The sequence below is a fragment of the Magnolia sinica genome, chromosome 16, assembly GCF_029962835.1.
Source record: "Magnolia sinica isolate HGM2019 chromosome 16, MsV1, whole genome shotgun sequence".
Lineage (NCBI taxonomy): Eukaryota > Viridiplantae > Streptophyta > Magnoliopsida > Magnoliales > Magnoliaceae > Magnolia > Magnolia sinica.
In genome coordinates, this window is record NC_080588.1 from 65,859,212 (window position 1) to 65,879,383 (window position 20,172).

The 20,172-nt window shown below is 39.6% G+C and overlaps 1 protein-coding gene across 1 annotated transcript; it reads left to right on the forward strand.

Annotated features, from left to right (window-relative positions):
• The first annotated feature begins 4,858 nt into the window (after window positions 1-4,858).
• Window positions 4,859-19,808, forward strand: LOC131229522 (nodulation receptor kinase-like). The gene is made up of 15 exons (XM_058225509.1): window positions 4,859-5,149; window positions 5,284-5,725; window positions 8,723-9,248; window positions 10,646-11,112; window positions 11,640-11,796; window positions 12,834-12,905; window positions 13,862-13,933; window positions 14,391-14,465; window positions 14,562-14,737; window positions 15,312-15,538; window positions 17,018-17,144; window positions 17,225-17,293; window positions 17,830-18,019; window positions 18,101-18,233; window positions 19,137-19,808. The coding sequence occupies exons 2-15, from the start codon at window positions 5,644-5,646 to the stop codon at window positions 19,473-19,475; spliced, it is 2,712 nt and encodes a 903-aa protein (XP_058081492.1). The 5' UTR covers window positions 4,859-5,149; window positions 5,284-5,643; the 3' UTR covers window positions 19,476-19,808.
• Window positions 19,809-20,172: the final 364 nt, after the last annotated feature.

The following is a 20,172-nucleotide window of genomic DNA, read 5'->3' on the forward strand; positions in this document are numbered from 1 at the left end:
ATGTATCAAGTTAAAAGTTATAATTGTTTGGCATGAAATATTGAGATTTTATGCTTGAGGAAGAACATAAATTGCACCTACTTGTATTTCTTTTAACGCATACTGTCTATATTGACGTCTCATCTTTTCTACATTTAGCCTCATGAAGCGTTTAATTAGAAGGATATTATGCGAAAGGTCTATGGACCGGGTCTACTTCAACGACTATGTGACATTTATTTCATATATCTATTGTATTATATTGTTTTAGAAGGTTAGTCTATTAGATAGGTTAGGACTTAGAAGGTTAGTCTATTAGATGGATTAGGACTTCGATGGGTCACCAGAAAGAAAATAATAGGCATGTGACACCACTTCTCTTTCTATATGTGGCCTAGGCCCTAGACATAGACAGATAGGTCAATATTTATAACTTTATATACCTAGTCAGGTCATGCCATAAGACTTATAAGAGTTTTAATATGCGGTCATAAGTTCTTGAGGGTGAAATCCCACTGTTGTGAGTCCATTCATTTGGGACTTCCTGCTGCACCCTGTTCAGATGATCTTAACCATTGATGGGAAATGCTAGGGTGACTTGGACGGGTTTAGATTGAAGAGTCAGCTCGTGAACTAGCTGTGAGATTCGGGCCTTTCATCAGGTGGGACCAGTCTAAAATTAAGGGCAGCCACTCATCAATTGGGCCAGAGAAATGTTTGAAAACGATATATGACTAGAAAAAAATTGCCCAATGTGTGGTCCATCTGATGAGCAACCCAGACTGATTTTTGGGCCACATCATTTTCAAGGTGGGTATGCGCCACTCGATGAATGTTCATGATTTCATACACGTGCCAGATTGGGATATGGGCCCATGAGCTGCCTTGTCATCCTTATCCTCACACGTGTATCACCTTAGGGTTTATCTTCAACCAATGGACTTTTGCTCGTTGGCGTGCCTGTTGACTGTATCGCATCAATCAAAGATATCCAATGTCTCGAGAAGAACACTTTCGGGTGCTCCCGAAGTGTATGCTACTGGTCATCTTCACGGGAGAAAAACTTTCATACTCTGTCAGAGCGTGATGGATGATACGCAGGCACTTAGAAATAGATGAAAACTGTACACATGACATACAATTCATTCAAATTAAACTTTCAGATTATGTGTACCAGTTTCAACCAAAATTAGGATTGTTTCGTTATTTTGGCGTCAGATTGGTGAACATTTATTGGATGGTTAAGATTAAAAATATCCAATGGTCTTGTTTCAACGAAAAGTGTCCACGAATCAGCAGTTAGGATTCTTCAAGCAATCTGAGTCTTGTTTAGTAACTTAACGACAGTTGGTTCTACAATTTAGTTGGTTTAATAAAAGTTAATATTTGCCACGTGGACTGTTTCCGTATTTCTAAGTGCGTGCGTATCAGGCGTTACACGCAGCAAGAGTATAAAATAACTCCCTCGGGTCGTGATTCAACGAGGGCCACTCGTGTGGTGGGTTGGAACACGTGTCATAGATCCGAGTCATTCATTAAGTAGGGCACAGTGCCAACATGCCATGGACCAAAAATAAATAACATTGGTCCACTGCTTAGGAAGGTCAAGCTTGTACGGAAAAGAGCGGTTAGAAAAGGAAGTCCAACCGTTCAAATTCAACGTACATGTGTGGTTCACTTGATAAGTGTGCTACCCTGATTTTTCTGTGTATGGCGTGCTAACAGTGTTCCCTACCTGATGAATGGCCTGGATCGTTGACACGTATGCTTACTGCCGTGATGCGTGTTCCGCTCACCTCAGTGAATCACGACCGTAAACGGGTTCGTAGATGCATTGATGATCACGTATGTTCAAACGTATGAAAAACGACCACGCGTTCGAGCTACATGGATCCCACCCGTAATGTGTAAGTAGGATCCAAACCGTACATCTGATGCACGTCTCCATATTCACCGTACATCCAAAGAATAATTCTAAGACAACACTTATATGGTACACACCACATGGATAAATGTACAATCGCAACTAAAACCTATGTATTCACGGGTTGTGAATAGCCTGAATTTGGGTGTCTATTAATCCTGGTGGGTTTCACCTTATTAATGGATTGGATGGAATACATACAACGCAGTGGACCCACTTTTCATCTGTAAGTTTCTATCGCAGGCGTCACTCTACCCAATGTCCCATATTTTTCCCCTTTGTGTGGCCCACCTAAGTTATGGATCATGCCTGCCATGTGGTGCGCATCTAATGAACGGTTTGGATTCACAGTAGCCCCATACAGCTCGACCGTATGGTAATTACGGTACGCTCGAACTTACGTGGTGATTCTCATCAGGTCATGCCATGGCAGTTTTCGTAATTTAGGACGAAGGAAGGGGCATTTGCTCGAACAACTGGTATGTCCGAAGTACAGAGCTTCTCTAGGGGCGAATATTCTCCCACCGAATCCGTGTTGGCATACGTTAGCACGGCCCAGTGGGTTTACTCATAAAAATCAACGGAGAGGGTTGACCAAGATCAACGGTTGGAGTCAAATGGATTCTCATCCGACGGCTAAAAACACGAAGATGGTTTCTCCGTTAGAATTGGTCGGTTAAAGCTGGCAATACCGCAAGCTGCACCGCATTTTTGGTTGAACTATAAAATACCCTCCACAACTATCTATTGTTTCATGAAGAGGATGATACGTACGTGTAACTTTACACGTGCCACACGTGTTAAACTGCATTGCGTAGGGGGCCCTCACCATCCGAACCGTTCATCAGCTGAGCGCCACATGTCATGGTCAGTAATTAAAGGTAATCTTAAGGATCCACACCAAACGAAACAACGGGGAGCACTGGGATTCTGGGAAGGGGCAAGCCCAACGTACTCACTTGCAGATTGAGCGTGGGCCTCAACATGCTCTGTATATGCCATCCAATACAATAGTCAGATCCTAGATATCAAGATGAAGGGACAACGGAAACATCAGGCCATTAAATAAATCAGGTGGGCCACACTGCGAATTTAGAGATTGTAGTCATGATTTTACAATATTTTCTGTAGTGTATCTCACCTGAATTTTATTTCAGCTTGATTTGTGGGATACAGGGTGGAAATGATGCGTAAAATATGATTCATGGTTTGCATTTTAGTGTGGGCCCAAAGAAGCTCCAACTTGCAGGAACTTGCATACGTAGGCATCTCATCATTTAGATGTAACATCACTATGCCTTTTTATTCATTTTAAATTTACAACAAGCATGATGCATGGGATGGAGGTGGAAACATACAATGAAAAAGATTATTCATAACATAAAGGTGTAGATTACACAGATATTATGGAACCCAGAGTGAGATGGGTGCTGGTGGACCTACATCCATAACCTTTGAGGCTTTGATTACTCTTAGCGACCACCTTGTAAAACCTCTTTAACCCTTGACATGGCCCAATGAAAAATGACTCTCTCTCACACACACACACACGCACACATATATATATTACGGGAAGGAAGGAGGGAAGATGCATGTTATGTTATTTTTCCATGTAAAATCTAGGTTGTTGGGAAGTATTTTACCTATTACATATAAACAATAAGTTGCTAACCGAGGCATGCTGACATGTGCACATGTGCACATGCATACCTTTGCACATGTGTCATAAGCCTCTAATCTTAGCAGTACATGTGATGTGGAATCCCATGAAACTTCAAGGAATGAATTTTCATACTAATTATAAAACTTTAGTAGGCCGTAGAAAAGAAATATACAAATCAAGGGAGGATTTTTTTTTTTTTTTTTTTAATAGCCCACCAAAGTTTTGGATCAAAGTAAATGTTAGGTCCTCAAGTTTCATGAGGTGCTGCATCACGTGGACCGTTCAGATTTTGAACTAACATAGCGTATGAAGAGTTCTCAAAAAATTCTCACGATCTTCCATGCAAATTAGTGCGCAGCTGAGCATTCGGCTTACTAACCTTACTAGCCAACCATGTCCATCTAAATTACTAAAATACCTCTAAATTCATTTTAAATATCTCACCATATCCTTCTAATATTCAAAGTTTGGTGCTCTTATTGAAATAATGGCATGGGTAAAAATGTCCCCACCATTCACATTATATACATTAGAGATTTTAATTGTTAAATAGCGATTTGACCTACACCAAGGCTCACTTGGTCCCATCTGGTCCAGTCAACTCGAAAATTTGAAGTGCGGGGCACGCTATGCCCAGTTGAGACATCCCACAAATATTCAAACCGCTTACGTGTGTGTGACAATAAAAAATCAAATGATCAAAACAAAAATAACCTTTTTGGTCGGACAGATCACATCCAATGAGAAAAAAAGAAGAAGTTTGATGAACGGTTAGCACTGCCCGATTAAGGTGACCTTCAAGCTACGGCTGGTCGAAGTCGGGGCCTATTAGATAAACCATCCCGATGGTATTCTTGTCCACTAAAATGAACTTTTTCCAATTAGCCTCGTTCAATTTGTTGCTCTATGGTAGGGTTTTATGACTCGGAGCCTTATTCTATGAGTTGACTCGGACTAACTAGACCTAATCCAGTTCAACACCACAACTCAGAATTATAAAAAAGAGCTAACTCAGCCCAACTCATCCGAGTCACCCCAACTTGCCCGACTCGACTCAGAACCCAACGAGTCGAACCGCTGAGTCTTAAAACCATGCAGCCCATGGTATTACTACTCTCAAGCTGGAAAATGTGGTGGCAAATTCTGAAATTTCTCTAAAAAACAAGGGTCTTTAAATATCTTATACCTGAGAGGGTTTCCTTGATGTTGCCTTGCTAGTAACCAACAAGGAGAGGGACGAAAATGAAGGCTAGCTCCGCCCATTATTTTACAAAAATAAATAAATAAACAAATGGCCACCAAATAAATAAATTAATAATAATTAATAATTAATTAATTACATGAGAAACCTTCTTCCATCTCATGCTTTTCCATTTCCCACATCTTCCCACCTAAGGTACCGAAATTCAAGTCAAACCCTTTCTTAGTGGGCCTAAGATCACAAGCTCCTCGGGGACTTGGAGCTTGAGAAAATGTTTCTCAGACATCGGAGGAGGTGATCTGATGGTCAATGATTTATATGCAGTACTCAAGAACGACAAGAGGGTCAATGAGTCTTTTCTCGAAGCGCACGAAAATCAATGGTTAGTCATATTGGCTCACTTAATTTTTATTTTTGAGCCATTAAAAGAAGAGCTCACTTCAAATTCCATGCTATATCTAATTTTAGCGATGGGGAGTCGATGATAATCTTTTTATCTTTTTTTATGTTATGAAGATGGCCGATCGAAGCCGATAGATGGTTGAGAAATTGGCCGGAGATTAATCTTGACACGACGATCGGGTGCATGTGGCGTATAATGGTGGTTAATTTGGTACTTTTGTGTGGATGACTTCCAACGTGATTTTTGATTGAATTTGTTGATGGAAGGATTGAAGGAGAGTTGGATCAGTTCAACGGATGGATTAAAGATGGGGTTTTCTTGGATCACGAGTTTCGTTAGCTATTGATGATTTCGGACACTAATGATAGTTGAAATACGAATGCTTGAATTTTGGGTGTCCAAAGGAGTTAATTAGCTTGATTTTGGAGAATTATTGGGTGGAGATGGATGGATATCCATGTGGGTAAGATCAGATGGCCTTTGATTCAACAAGGGTGGGATTTCTCCTTTGCATTTTGTCAATTCTCATTATTTATACGATTTGCACACAAGAAGGTATGTGTTTTTATGTTTATTTTTTATATCGTTTACATCTTTTTTTTTTTGGGCAATCTCAATTTCTTGAAGGTTGTGGACGTCTAAATCGATTCATATAAAAAATGAATAATATAGTCCCATAGAAATCTCTGGTTTTGAATCCATACAAGACAATTAGTTATCTAGATGATTGATTTGATGGCTCCTGCATGGACAGATCATATGCCATAAAACTTCCAGTTGGAAGATCCTAGCTATCTGATCTTTGGCCTCTTTTATTTTGAATATTGACCGTTGATGTATTTGTTTCCTTAAGTGTCTATTTCCAGGCCACTGATGGGAGAGTTGGGATTGTCCTGACAGCAGATTTTTTATGCTTGATCTGTCCATGGTGGAAGGTATCAAATGAATGGTCTGGATCACCAGACGGTGGACCCTACCCATAGATACACAAGGCCTGAAAATAAATACACATGCTGTGGTTGAGTGGATCGGTAATTTTTCAGGCAAAAATAAATCTATTTGGGAGAATATCTCAATATTTAGTTAAATTTCTGAGATAGTAATTAAGCACTCTATCTACATGTACGTGGAACTAATATATGAGATCTGGACCTGTTATCTCTTGGTTCTTAATGTGGATGGGCCGTAACCCAAAAATCATATTGATCGGAAGATCGTAGCCATCGATTGGAGGGAATTAGAGCAATTGGAAGGAAGTCCATCAATAGATTACTAGGATAGTCCAGCTCATGTTATTTTGGAGATGGCCCGTCCATGATAGGGCTGGTAAAGTGGATTCATGGTTTGCTAGTTATGCCAGGATAATTGGAAGGCCCGGCGTGAAAACCGATACCACTTTGACACGGGACAACTAACTGCTTGCTCTAAAAGCTGAGCGTAATGAATCAATCCCATGCCCCACATCCCATGGGGTAGGTCCTGAGTCGAACCCCCTCGTGGGCCCCACATCACATGGGTTACGCCACCCGCATCACACCGCCTCACATGAGCCACCCGCCTCACAAGGTCTGCTAACCCTGACTATGCTCCGCATCCCACAAGCCACACTACTTGAGCTCGGTGTGAAAATGCCCTTGCATTAGGCCTACCTTCTAAAATAGAGCTTAAGATCCCGTAGTTAGAGAATGTTGCTTGGTTAGAGAGTAATCACAGTTTAGAGAGTAATCACAGTATAGAAAACTACCATAAAATCCTTAAGAAAATGAAACTACGTATTTCAATAATAAAATTTCATGAAAATGTTAAAAGGTCAATAATCAGATAGTAGAACACTTTTCCCTAGTCCTAAAAATGACTTCAAGATTTTCTGTTTTTTATTTTTGGAAAAAAGTAAAAATTCTTGTTTTCTTCTTTCATTCTCAAATGAAGGAAAACTAGGATTTTATGAAAAACATTCACATGTTGGAACTCTCCACTTAAATTTCATGGACACAAAGTCTCAAGTTCATGGAACTCTCCACTTGAATTTCATGGATAGAGAAATCTCTACCCTTATAAAAGGATACATTCTTTCTATTTTAGGCCCTTTAATTGTGGAACTTCAGTTATGAAATGATGAGTTTCATCGGCACCAAAATGCTAAAACGCTAAAGATTCATCGATTTCAAAAATTTCTGAAGCAAAAATAAGTCTAATTTAAACATTTAAAAAATATATATATAAAAATTCCAAAGTGACCCACCTTACTCGCCATTTTTTACCTTTCTTCATGTGTCGCTAGTCATCTCTCAATATATCATATAACTAATCTTTACACTGACTTGTTCTAAACCCTAAACCCCAAACCTTAAACCCTAGAATTGCATACCAAATATTAATTTGGAGTTCCTAATTGCAGAAAGTGGCTTTTCTCGCAAAAGAAATTATCAAATTAACATTGGTTTCCCTGCTAAATTATCATAGCTAAGACGAAATGGTTTCTATATTCTGATACCACTTGAAGAAAAATGTCCCGTGCTTTAATATCATACTTTAGGGTAAAAACTGAGTTATAGGAAATAATGGAATTATATATGGATATGCATGTTAAAAACCCAAAACTATATCTAAGGAAAGCATAAAATGCAACACTTGTGGAGATGATATAACATTTATCTTCCACATAAGAGCTCCAATGTTGGTCCATAAAATCTAGATTGAGAAAATGGTTTTTTGAGGATCACTAATTCACCAAATAATTGACTCTGAACAACATTTGTAAAACCCAATGGGACTATTTTGTAAACTCTTATTTACAAAATGAGAGCTTGATTCACTTAAAAGGCTAGCATAAATCAAACTAATGTGGATTATTCCTCATATTTATTACAAGGAGCTGTAGTTTAAAATTCTTAAAAAGTATGTCTGGATTGCACTAGAAATGTGAAGTAAAGTTTTTTTTTAATCACTATTTTCACTAATATTACTTTCCTTTTGATTATAACATTGAATATTTTATATACATATCAATTGAAAATCTTATATTCATGAGACAACGGTTACACGGTATATCATACAATCACAAAAAATAGAATAATTGCCACATGAAATCCTCTAAATTTTTTTATTATCTAAACATCGCAAGGAGTTGCATCAATGGAAAACCTTCTCCATTTCCTTTCTTTTCCTTGAAATTGTTTATTGAAACATGCCCCAAGGACGTGTTTGGATATATCATTGATTTGAATTTTAGTTGTTGGTCTAACCAAATTGGTGAAGAAAATTGTTATTTTGTTCATTATTGTTCTTGAGCTCCAAATCACAATTATATTACTTTCAAGTTGGATTTCGAAGAAAAATAACTACAATTTGAGTGCTACTCATTGATTATGAATGCCTGGAAAATACCACTGAATGTTCGCAATTCAATTCAGTTGTGCGGCCAAACACAGCCTAGAACTCTATCAAACTTAGTGATTCGATAAACTTGGCCACTAGATCAGATGTTTTAAAACTTTTGGATTGAGATTTTTGGCGATAAACCCAACATTCATATTTTGCAATCTCATGCAGAGTTTGTGAGCATTGAGTGCTGCGCTCAGTCTGCTAACACCGAGCCATCGACCGGCATAAGCTGGACTTCAGATGAAAGTTTTCCTCTCATCCAAGGAAAATGCATTCCTTTCGAGCCTCCTGTGTCGAACGATACAAGCTACAAGCAAGTGCGGATATTCAAATCAGACCACGGAAGCAGGTGGTGCTACAACTTGTCGACGATCAGTGGACACGATTACTTGATTAGGGGCACTTTCCTTCATGGCCCAAGTGTGCAAACTTTGCCGGATACCTTCTTTAACGTCTCGATCAGCACCACGTCAATAGCCCAAGTGAACAACTCCATTGATCCATTTGAAGTGGAGGGTGTTTTCAGAGCTACAAATCACAATGTGGACTTCTGCTTAGTGACGGGGAATGGCTGTCCTTTCCTTTCGAAGCTCGAATTAAGGCCTTTAAGCAATTTCAGTTATGTAAATGGCGATCCATCTGCTATTCTCAAGCTTGTTGCTAGAGTCGATCTTGGAAGCAAAAAGGAGATCAGGTTTGCTTATTTTGAGCATTGTTGTCAGTTTTGATTTGAGCCACTCATGCTAAGGATGCGTTTGGATCCGCCATAAATTCAATTGCAATAAGTAGTTTGATGAAGTAGAACGAACCAAATTGGAATTAACTTCCTCAGGCCCTGTTTGGGTGACACAATCTCATTTTAGTTAATCATAAGTCTTCTCAAGAATTATTTTTAATGCTTACCCAAAAGAGATATGGTCACTAATACATAATTACAATTTACTAAAATGAGATGAACTTATTTTTAAGTGGCTCTTAGGCCCTGTTTGGTTGCCATTTTAAAAATGATTTAATCTCATTTTAGTTAACAGTAATTATGGGTTATCAGGATGTGGGTGGAGCAAATACAAACTTTTCTAGGATAGGCTTAACATACAAATCAATATGTGCGGCCCATCCTGATGTTCTAATGATATCCAATCCGTCCATTGTGTGTGCTGTCTTGTTACCCTTGGATCCCAACACTCAGTTTGATTTAAAAAAAATCTATTGGGCCACACTATGTAAAATCATGTGTTGTGGCCTGATTGAGTTTTGTAATGGCCAAAATTTTCGGGTGTTCACTCATCCTAGTTAGTTTTATCTTTTGAATGGATTAGATGGCACATAGAAAACATGGTAGGCCCCACATACAATATGGAAGGTTTTTAATTGTGGGCATCCCCATGCTACCTGTTTCCTATATTGTGGCCCACCTGAGTTTTGGATTGGATAGGTTTTTGGGCACCAAGGAGAACATTATGGGGCACACATGATAGAAAAATTGGATGTCATTAAAACATCATTGTGGACCCCACACATCAATTTCTACCTTAATATCCTAGAAACTTTTGTACTGGATCTTAGCCTCTACCAAGATTATTTTTGTCAGGTGCACTTATTGCTCTTGCGCTTGATTTATTCTCTATATAAAAAAGAGGGTTTTGAGGATATTAGCTCCTAACCCTAATCTTCCCTTAATCAGTTTTTAGTCATTACCAAAAGCTCCAATACATAACTAAAATGAGACGAACTCATTTTAAAGTGGCAGCCAAACAGGCCCTTAATTTCTATATTGAAGGATAGGACTCCAAATTGCAGTTGCATTCCTTTCCATTTGTACTAGAAAGTATAGTTGCAGTTAAATGGCTACCTTCTCATTACCAACTGATTTGGTCATTTTGTCATGCTTGAACTGACGTCGTGATTCAATTCAATCATGCATCCAAACACGGTCTACGATTATTACAGTGTGGGTGGAAAAAAGAAAAAGAAAAGAAAAATGCTTTTTTTTTATTATTTAAATTTATTTATTTATTTTTATTTATTATTTTTTTATCAACTTTTACATTACAATGTGTCATTTGACAAGATTTCCACATTCATACTCAGATACCCGACAGATTCAAGTGATAGAATATGGACCATCGATGCAAGCTTTAATGCAATTCCTTCTAATGTGACCATCTATGGTGCCAATCCATCTGTGCCAATTGAAGTGCTCCAAACTGCAGTAACGAACACAGAACACTTGCAATTCATACATGATGGACTCGAAGCGGGCCACTATGATTATCTTGTCTTCCTATACTTCGCCGAGCTTAATCTGTCAATTAAAACGGGGCAAAGGGTCTTTGACATATACATTAATGGAAAGAAGGAGTCTGAAAATTTCGATATATTGCAGAATGGTAGCACTTCCAACTACAGAGAAATTGTAAAGATGGTTAAGGCAAATGGGCTTCTTAATATTTCCTTAATCAAGGTTTCAACTGATGTGGTTGGATTGGATCCCATATGCAATGCCTATGAGATTTTCCAAGTGCACAAGAGAGTTGCAGGGACTGTACAACAAGATGGTATGTTTGGATCTTCATTTTTATTTTTATTTTTATTTCCTAATTTGTGATCTATGATTATGGACACATATCTGCAAATGGGCCATGTACTCACATGTCACACATGTGAAAGATCCTGGTTGTTGGTCAGGTGGGGCACTTAGTTCAGGTGCTCTACTCAGGTAGGTATGCATGGACCATTGATGCAGCCTACCTAATGACTGGACCACATTGGATTTAAGGTTCATTCGCCGTGAGGCCTTCAGAGATGACTGGGCTGTGGGCGTAGGCAGTGGTGGGCCTAAAACTGAATCTGATGTGCTGAGCAAGTAGGGCCCATTAATGATTTTTGGCCAATCAAGAAGTGGGCCATTCAAAGCATGACATGAACTGGCCTGATCTTGTCCATGCCACCCAAAACATTAGAATTGTCCAAACAGAGCTGCGTGGCCGTCGCTTCAGACTGCCTAATGGGTCCATGTATAAATTTTGTGCTAGAGCCCATCCAAGTTGGGGCTCACAAGATGAACATATGCATGTTTTTGCAGTGGATGCAATAGTGGAAGTGAGAGATGCTCTACTTGTGGAGAATGCTAAAAACGAAGTTTTGGTGAGCTTGTCTGGAGACCCATGTATCCCTTCTCCATGGAAAGGCTTGAGCTGTGGCCCAGCCAGTGGGACCCCCTCCTTTGTCATCACAAAACTGTCAGTCCTTTCTCATTCTTTAGATATCTTCTACAAATATACTTAAAATTAAGACATGGTTATTTTGGTCATGGTCTTTAGACTCAGTGAATCGGATTGACTCATCCACTCTTGAGTTGAGCAACTCGGCTGAGTTAGTCGACTCACCCCCGTTTCCAATTCTGACAAACGGAGGCCATGGTTCGGTGATCCAGACCATTGGTAGGTTGATTTGCATCTTGGATGTAGCATGCCTGAAAAAATTTCCAGCTTGTAACAATCCAGCAACGTATATTGTTTCAGTTGAATGCGTAGTGGCGTTCTTTCTCTCTTTATTAACTGTCTATCTGAGTATCTATAAGACACCAATCTGGAAACTATTTACATCATGGTCCATCCACAGCGATCCATAACATATCAATGGTCTAGATTGCACAAACATGGCCCCCACTTGCCAGAATTAAAAACCAGTGGGCAGCGCACACGCAGGTGTCGGCCTGTAAGCCACATGACTTTCACATGGCCGACGTATGGCAGTGCTGGTTCGTGTAACTTCTCAGTCAGATGAGTCTGATGGTCAACTCGGTCTAGCTGGGCTGAATCTAACTGACTTGTCCAAGTCAGACCGAGTCGGCCTGAGTCATCCGCATAGCATACGACTTGGTTCAGACTCAGACAAGTCATCAAACCATGGTTTTGTTATATTCATGTTTTCTTCTTGTTGGCTTCTCCTCATGAAGAGCACGATCCCACTTCACAATGAGCACTGAGAATTTCCTGCCATATAAAGATGGTTGGTGGGAATGTGGATAACATATCCAAATTTGAATTTCAAAGTTGATTTTCTTGAAATGAGTGTTAAGATTCCCGCTGATGTTATTGGACCGTCGGAGGTAGGTGCGTGTGCCAACACTCAGTGCACATCGTGCAGACACTCAAATCTCTTCCCTGAAGTTTTATATGGAAATCCAATAACAGATGCATGATTTTCTATTTCTGAAAATGGGTGCGATCAGACCATGTAATACTGTCCTAAAATTGAGTTTTGATCTTTTCAGGAATCTTTCTTCACAACGTCTGCGAGGTCCGCTTCCTACGATCATCAGTGAGCTGAAAGAGCTGACGGAAATGTATGAATTATAATGGTTACTTAGATAAATTTGATTTTTTGGTTATTTTCCATTATCGAGTGGTTGTACTTGTCCTAAGACATTGCCAACTTTAAGCTGGATTTCATGAACTTGAAACTTCAGGACGCGTGGATGTCCCAAGAAAGGCCAGAGCCAAATTAATCATGTTCAAGTTTGGGTAGGACTTGAAAACATAACTGATATGGATTTCGGGATGGAAAGGTGGAAAACCTGTATTGTGTCTACAATATCTGTTCTGTTTGCAATTTGTTGTCCATCCAAATGCACTGTCAATCACCTCACCAAAAACTCTTTAGTTTGATCAGGACAAGGACAACATATGCTTTGTCTTTTTAATATTTATCAAATTTCTGTACTACTCACTACCAAGAAATGGTTTCAATCTCTGGAGTTCTTGAGACCTTTGATTTAGTTTTTCTTTTAGGATGTGTTTGGATGCACTATTCAATTGAATTGCAATAATTAGTTCGATGAAGAGGAAATGAGCAGCTTGCAGTTACCTTCCTTCTCATGTTCATAACAAGGACAAGCCCTCAAATTGTAGATACATTCCTTTCAACTCAACTTCGAAATAACATAATTGAAGAGCCTAACCCCTCAATATGGATACTAAAGAAGGTAACTGCAATTTGGCCATCGCCACTTCATTGTAGTTATGCAATTCAATTCGATATTGCATCCAAATGCTGCCTTAACTAGTAATAGTTTTCAATTTTCTTCAATGTATATAACTACATGTGTCTGTTCTAATCTTATTTGAAGGGATCGTTCTCCTTCCACTTCCTGGTGGAGATTTATAATGTGTCAATTTAAAGACTTGAATCTGGCCATTCGATGCCAACTAACAATATTAGCCTTCACCATCAGATCTTGTTATATCTCTCTCTTTAGTTCAGATTTCATGTTTGTAAGTTCTGGTGCTATTCTATCTGCAGAAATCTGCAGAATAATGAATTTACAGGGACTATTCCAGAATCATTTTCCACTCTTCAACATTTAAAGAACTTGTAAGCTTTTTCGGATTCTCTCTACGGATCTTTCCTTACAATCACTCTAATTTTTCGATATGCATTTCGGTTTCTGATGGATTGATCTTGAATCCCATGTGTGAACAAGATCTGGGATGTTCATTGAGGAGGGCCCCACTGCGTATGTGGCATCACCTGTCATTGATGGGTCCCACATGTACATCGAATGTCATCGGTCAGCTCCTTTAAACCATCCATTTTCTACATATGTGCCCACCAGATGACTGGTTAATCTTGATTTTTGGCCCATGACATACGCACGCTGTTGCCAACCCGATGAACAGCTTGGATCTCTCCAACATGTGCCATATTGGCACATCTGTGGAACATGGTCCCCTTCTCTCGAGCATCATTCATATATGTATAAACTTTCATGAATTTCCGCTGTGAACTTCCTCAGTCCCAGTTTCATAAATTCCAAACTGCCCTGTTGCAGGTCTTTCGGGTGCAATCCTCAACTGGACAAACAGCTTCCTCCAGGCCTATCAAACCGATCGAATCTTAACACAGAGTACGAGGACTACACATATCTTCCACTATCAACAAAAACGCTATTGTGATTTTGGTTTCGATTTATCTAATGAGATATCTAAATTCCGCTTGCCAGATCTGGAGATTGTGGTGATCAAAGCTCTTCAAGTAATCAAGCTCAACGAAACACTGTAATCATAGGCACAATCATGGGTGGTTCCGTCTTAGTCACTATTGCAGTTGGAGTAATCTTCAGCTGCTTTTACAGATGCGCGCGCCATCCGAATGTAGTGAAACATGCCATGACAAAGAGTGCGCTCCCTAAAACTCATTTAGCACAAGATTTTGGAAACTTTTGTATTGGAATTAGTAAAAGATTTAAAAAATTCTGCTTTCGGGGTATGAGATATTTGAAGCTGTAGCTAAGGGTGTGTTTGGTTGCACAAATATCATGATTAATCAGTCTAAAAATCATGAAATTTCGAGATATTTGGTGCAAACCAAATGCACCCTAAAGTAGGGACATGACGATCATGAAAGAATTATCAAATGCATTGGTATAAAATAATACGGAAAGATATATTATTGTATAAATAGATTTCAATCCATTTGGGCATTGAACAAAAGGTGGATTGGTTCTGCTGAAAAAAGTATAACCAATATCAATTTTTGTGGTCTTCCAGACAGGCCGTTGTTTTAATTATGTACCTAGTCGCATCTTTTCATTGCAAATGGTTTGTTCCTGATGTCAAATTTTTGGGCCGTTGAAATAGTTCTCTTTTGGTTCACTCTGATATGGTACGAAAGCATTCAATCAATGGATTGTCCAACTTAAATTTAAATTTCTTCAGATCACTGATGTAAATACTTCTGAAACAACATGCAGATGCTGTTTTCTCCATGCCCAGCATGGATGACATCGAATTGAAGCCCATATGCATACAGGACTTTTCTTTGAGATGCATTGAAACTGCCACAAGCAAGTATAAAACCATGATAGGTGAAGGGGGTTTCGGAGCTGTTTACCGTGGTAATCTACCCCATGGTCAAGAGGTGGCTGTCAAGGTTCGGTCAGCTACCTCAACACAAGGCACCCGCGAGTTTGAGAATGAGGTACTCTTACATAATTTTAATCTATTGAATGTTTTCATAACCATGGTAGAGATTGTTTTTCTTCTTCTTGTATAGAGAATCAAAGGTTCAGATTACCTGTCTATAAATTTTAATTGCACAAGTGCCTTTTATCACATCATCCAAGCATTCATTTGGGGCATAGTCTAAAGCATAGTTCTAAAACTTGTTGTTTCGACTCGAAACTCACAAGAAAATGAGTCAAGTTTCTATGAGAATCGCTGACGATCTTGACTTGATTCAGATTCATCATGACTTGTTGAGTCGGCTCGCCTACTTGGTTGACTCAACATGACTCAGCAAGGCTCAAACCAATTGACTTGCCAAGTTAAAGTTGGTTTTCAAATAAAAACAGAAATGAGGAAAACAGAATTTGAACCGACAACCTCAAGAACTTTAGAGAAGAACAGCATCTACCAGCACTATCACTGATATGATACAGTGTTGTATTACTAATATGAATACTTTTCTATTACATTTCAACAGAATTCCGAACTTATGTTATTATCTGGTATGCTACAATATCATATTGGATACATCACATTAATATGTTATGTTTGAGAAGCATAGAGAAAACTGAAAAAAAGAACCAAAGGGATTTATACTAACCCCGACCAGGAAACAATGAAGAAATAGAAAATCCTAGATCATTGAACTCTGCTATCATCCTACTTGAAGAAGAATGTTGGAGGGAATGTGTTCTGTCGCCATTTTCAAATACCAACAACTAAACTACGCCTAAAAAACTTGCATATACATAAACTATATATACATCTAATTGTGACAAAACTAACTTTTGTATAAACATTTCAAGTAACAAGCACTACATTGTTGCCTACTCCGCTGCATCAATCATGACCATTGATGCTTCACTATATTTTTTTGTTCCTTTTAACTATTATATGATCCAATAGAAATTCTTTGCACTTCCTTACTGTGTGAATCCTTAGGTGGGGCCCAAGGAAGCCACCTATTATAAAAACGACTGTTAGATATGAGGAATTCGCCATGCGAAAAGCATGCCCCAAAGGCAACCATGATTTGATAATCACAATAATGCAATTAAAGGCATGCAAAATGGATGGTGAGAGTAAAAAAGGGCCTTACTATCCAATTGCAGACCCAGTTTGAATGGGTGTGATCATCCAACCTGAGAGATATTGGGGCCATGTGAATCATAGGTAGGTGCTCATGGTCCACACATAAATTGGCACATAACAAAGTACAAAGAATTCATACTAGATCATAGCTCGGTTTTATTGTAATCAACGAATTCGGTGAAACTAGATCATTTTTTTTTTCTACATTTTACCATCTCTGATGAATTAAAAAAATGTTTCGATTAAAAAAAAAGGTCCATTAATTCAAAATTCAATTGCACTCTGGATGGGTATTAAACATGCACTGCGAAGGATATCACAGCTTGAAGCATATGACATTTTCTGTTAATTTGTTCTACAGCTAAACCTTCTCTCAGCTATTCGCCACGAGAATTTGGTTCCTCTTCTTGGCTATTGCAGCGAAAATGACCAACAAATTCTAGTCTACCCTTTCATGTCCAATGGGTCTCTACAAGATCGACTCTATGGTAAATCTGCCATCTAGCATCAACTTCTCCTGTTCCGTTCTCCTTTTTGTTATTACTTGTTTTTATTTATTTATTTACAGGTGAAGCTTCTAAGAGGAAGCCTTTGGATTGGCAAACTAGACTCTCCGTTGCACTCGGTGCCGCTCGAGGCAAGTAACGGGCTTGTGGTTTTTACTTGGTATCGATTTTTCTTTCTCACAAGTAAACGGACAGTAGAAATCATCATTGTCATCATAGCCCTGCCCCAGCTATTTGGGGTCGCTACTTCTCAAGATCGCCAAGTGGAAGTTTGATGGTTGGCTGCTCACCAGACATCAACCCGGGCTTGAGACCGGCTAGCATGTATCATTTGAAATGGTCCAAAAAATGTGTTGAAATTAACAACACAATTCAATTAAGAGGCCCTTACGACATAAACGAAGACCATTTCAATACTTCAAACAGATCATATATCCTATATTGCATTTTGTATTCCCAAACGTCACTTCTGTAACTTCGAAAATTCACGATGGTCTTAGAACTACTTGAATTGAGAGTCCATTTTCTTCTAATAATGTGGGCACAGTCGCTCATATGGTGGCTTTTGTGGGAGAATATAAAGCAAGTCATTCATGTTTCTCTTTGATGTTGGAATATCTTTGGAAGGAGTTTAATGTTAGCATTTTATATTCTCATATGATTTCAGGACTACTTTATCTGCACACATTTGCCGGACGCTGTGTGATACATCGGGATGTAAAGTCCAGCAACATTCTTCTGGATCATAGCATGTGCGCTAAGGTGGCGGATTTCGGTTTTTCCAAATACGCTCCTCAAGAAGGGGATAGCGCGGCTTCTTTGGAAGTAAGAGGAACGGCGGGATACTTGGATCCAGAGTAAGTTTGAATTCTCTTTCATTAGCTCTATATATGATTTCTTGCACTATTGTCTGAATTGCTTGGGTTGTTGCATTTAAGGTATTATTCCACTCAGCAGCTATCTGCCAAAAGCGATGTGTTTAGCTTTGGAGTCGTGCTTCTAGAAATTATAAGCGGTCGGGAACCTCTCAACATACACAGGCCGCGCAATGAGTGGAGCTTGGTCGAATGGGTATGGATTCAAATTATAAAATTATCCTTCTAGCTACTGAAAAATCATGAACCATCCCTTGTTCTTATGGTACAAACTCAGTTCTTCAGAAATTAGGCCTTACTATGGCATGTTATATGAAGCTAGATCGATGGGTCAGGTGGCTCCAAAATTTGGTAGTCTAAAACATTCATATGGTGGGCCCATCGTTAATGCAGAGGCATTTTCACACCGGGCTCGAGTGGGGTCGCCTGTGGAATGCGAGGGCACACTCGGGGTGGGCTGGGCCCACGGGGGAGGTCTCGTGTTCGAGACTCCTCACCGGAGGTGATTAATGCACATTTCATACCGAGCTCAAGTGGGGTAGCTTGTGGGATGCGGGGACACACTCGGGGTGGGCAGCCCGTGTGAGGCGATACCCATGTGATTTGGGGCCCACGAGATGTGGGGCTTGGGCTATGAGATAAAGGGATTGATTCGCCATGCTTCAACAGCTCAAGCTTTTAGAGCAAGTGGTTAATTGTCCTGCATCAAATTGGTATTAGAGCGAGAGGTCTCGTGTGGGGCTCACGGGGGAGGTCTCGTGTTTGAGACTCCTCACCCCCGGGTCCATCTAACTCTCAGGATCATCTAATGAGGAAGATTTTTGGCATACTGCCATTCATTATGGGGTTGACTGTATGAATGGGTTGGTTCACCCAAAAGTGGGCCACACATGTGGCTCTATATCTACATTCATCACATTCTTTTGATAGGTGAGGTTGAACACCTCACCCCCTCTTTTGGTTAGCTTGCACAAAATCTACACACACACACACACACACACACACACACATATCTGCACATTATGAATTTTCACCTTTCCATAGCGAAATCTTGTCGGCGAAGAAGCTGTTATAATTTACAAGTTCCTTCCACGTGCAGGCAAAGCCATTTATCAAGGAATCAAGGATTGAAGAAATTGTGGATCCAAATATAAAGGCTGGATACCATGCAGAAGCAATGTGGAGGGTAGTGGAGGTGGCATTGGGATGCATTGAGCCTTTCTCTACCTACCGACCATGCATGGCGGACATTGTCCGGGAGCTCGAAGATGCACTGATAATAGAGAACAATGCCTCTGAATACATGAAATCCATTGAAAGCATTGGAGGATCCAATCGCTTCCTATCTATAGAGAGGAAGATTCTTGCTGTCATTCCGACTCCATCGGAACCATCACCCATTTTCTCTCAAACCATGGCTCCTCCACAACCAAGATAGATTGAGAGATGGGTAGATGATCGACTTCCGTCGGCCACCATGAGCTTATAGTATATATTTATACCTATAACAATATGTGACTGTCTAAAAGTGGAACTGCTGGATTGATCCCTAGCATGAGGAAACAGAAGCATGGTGCTTGCCGCATACTTCGTTTTTCTTTTGTTATTTCTTCCTTTTTCATCCGGCGATGAAATGGGCTACCCGCCTAACATAGAACAAAGGTGTGAACTGGAATTTGCGGCATTACATTACCTGTATTCTGTTGTTTATCAGAGACTGCTCTTGTTTTTTGGTAGATTTCTAAGGACTGCTCTTTGAATTCTGGGTTCATCTTCTTATTATTAGTGCTGCTGTAGTTGTTGTTAGTGAATGAAAGTTTCCATCCTCTGGTGTGATAGACACACCATTTCTTTTCTACATTTAGTAATGCAGCTATGCATGATGGATGTCGTTGTATGCTGAATGTGGAATTCATGTGTGATTCTGTTAGAAGCATCTTACAGAACATTCAGTGGTTATTGTAGAACTTGTGATTCTATTTTCAGTGTAAAGATTGGCCAGTTCTATGGTTGGGCTCACTGACTAATGGTATGATCACGCTACTAGTATTAATGTGCACGCTGACAGTCCCAATCAGATGGTTCTTGCTGGTATTAATGTTCACGGTCGATGGCCCCAATCACACAGTTCTTGC

Excerpts from the sequence above, each read along its gene's own strand:
- LOC131229522 (XM_058225509.1), top strand. The coding sequence starts at position 5,644 with ATGGCCTTTGATTCAACAAGGGTGGGATTTCTCCTTTGCATTTTGTCA. Across the intron at positions 9,249-10,645 it reads GGAAGCAAAAAGGAGATCAG|ATACCCGACAGATTCAAGTG; the intron begins GTTTGCTTATTT and ends ATTCATACTCAG. Across the intron at positions 14,466-14,561 it reads CGATCGAATCTTAACACAGA|ATCTGGAGATTGTGGTGATC; the intron begins GTACGAGGACTA and ends TCCGCTTGCCAG.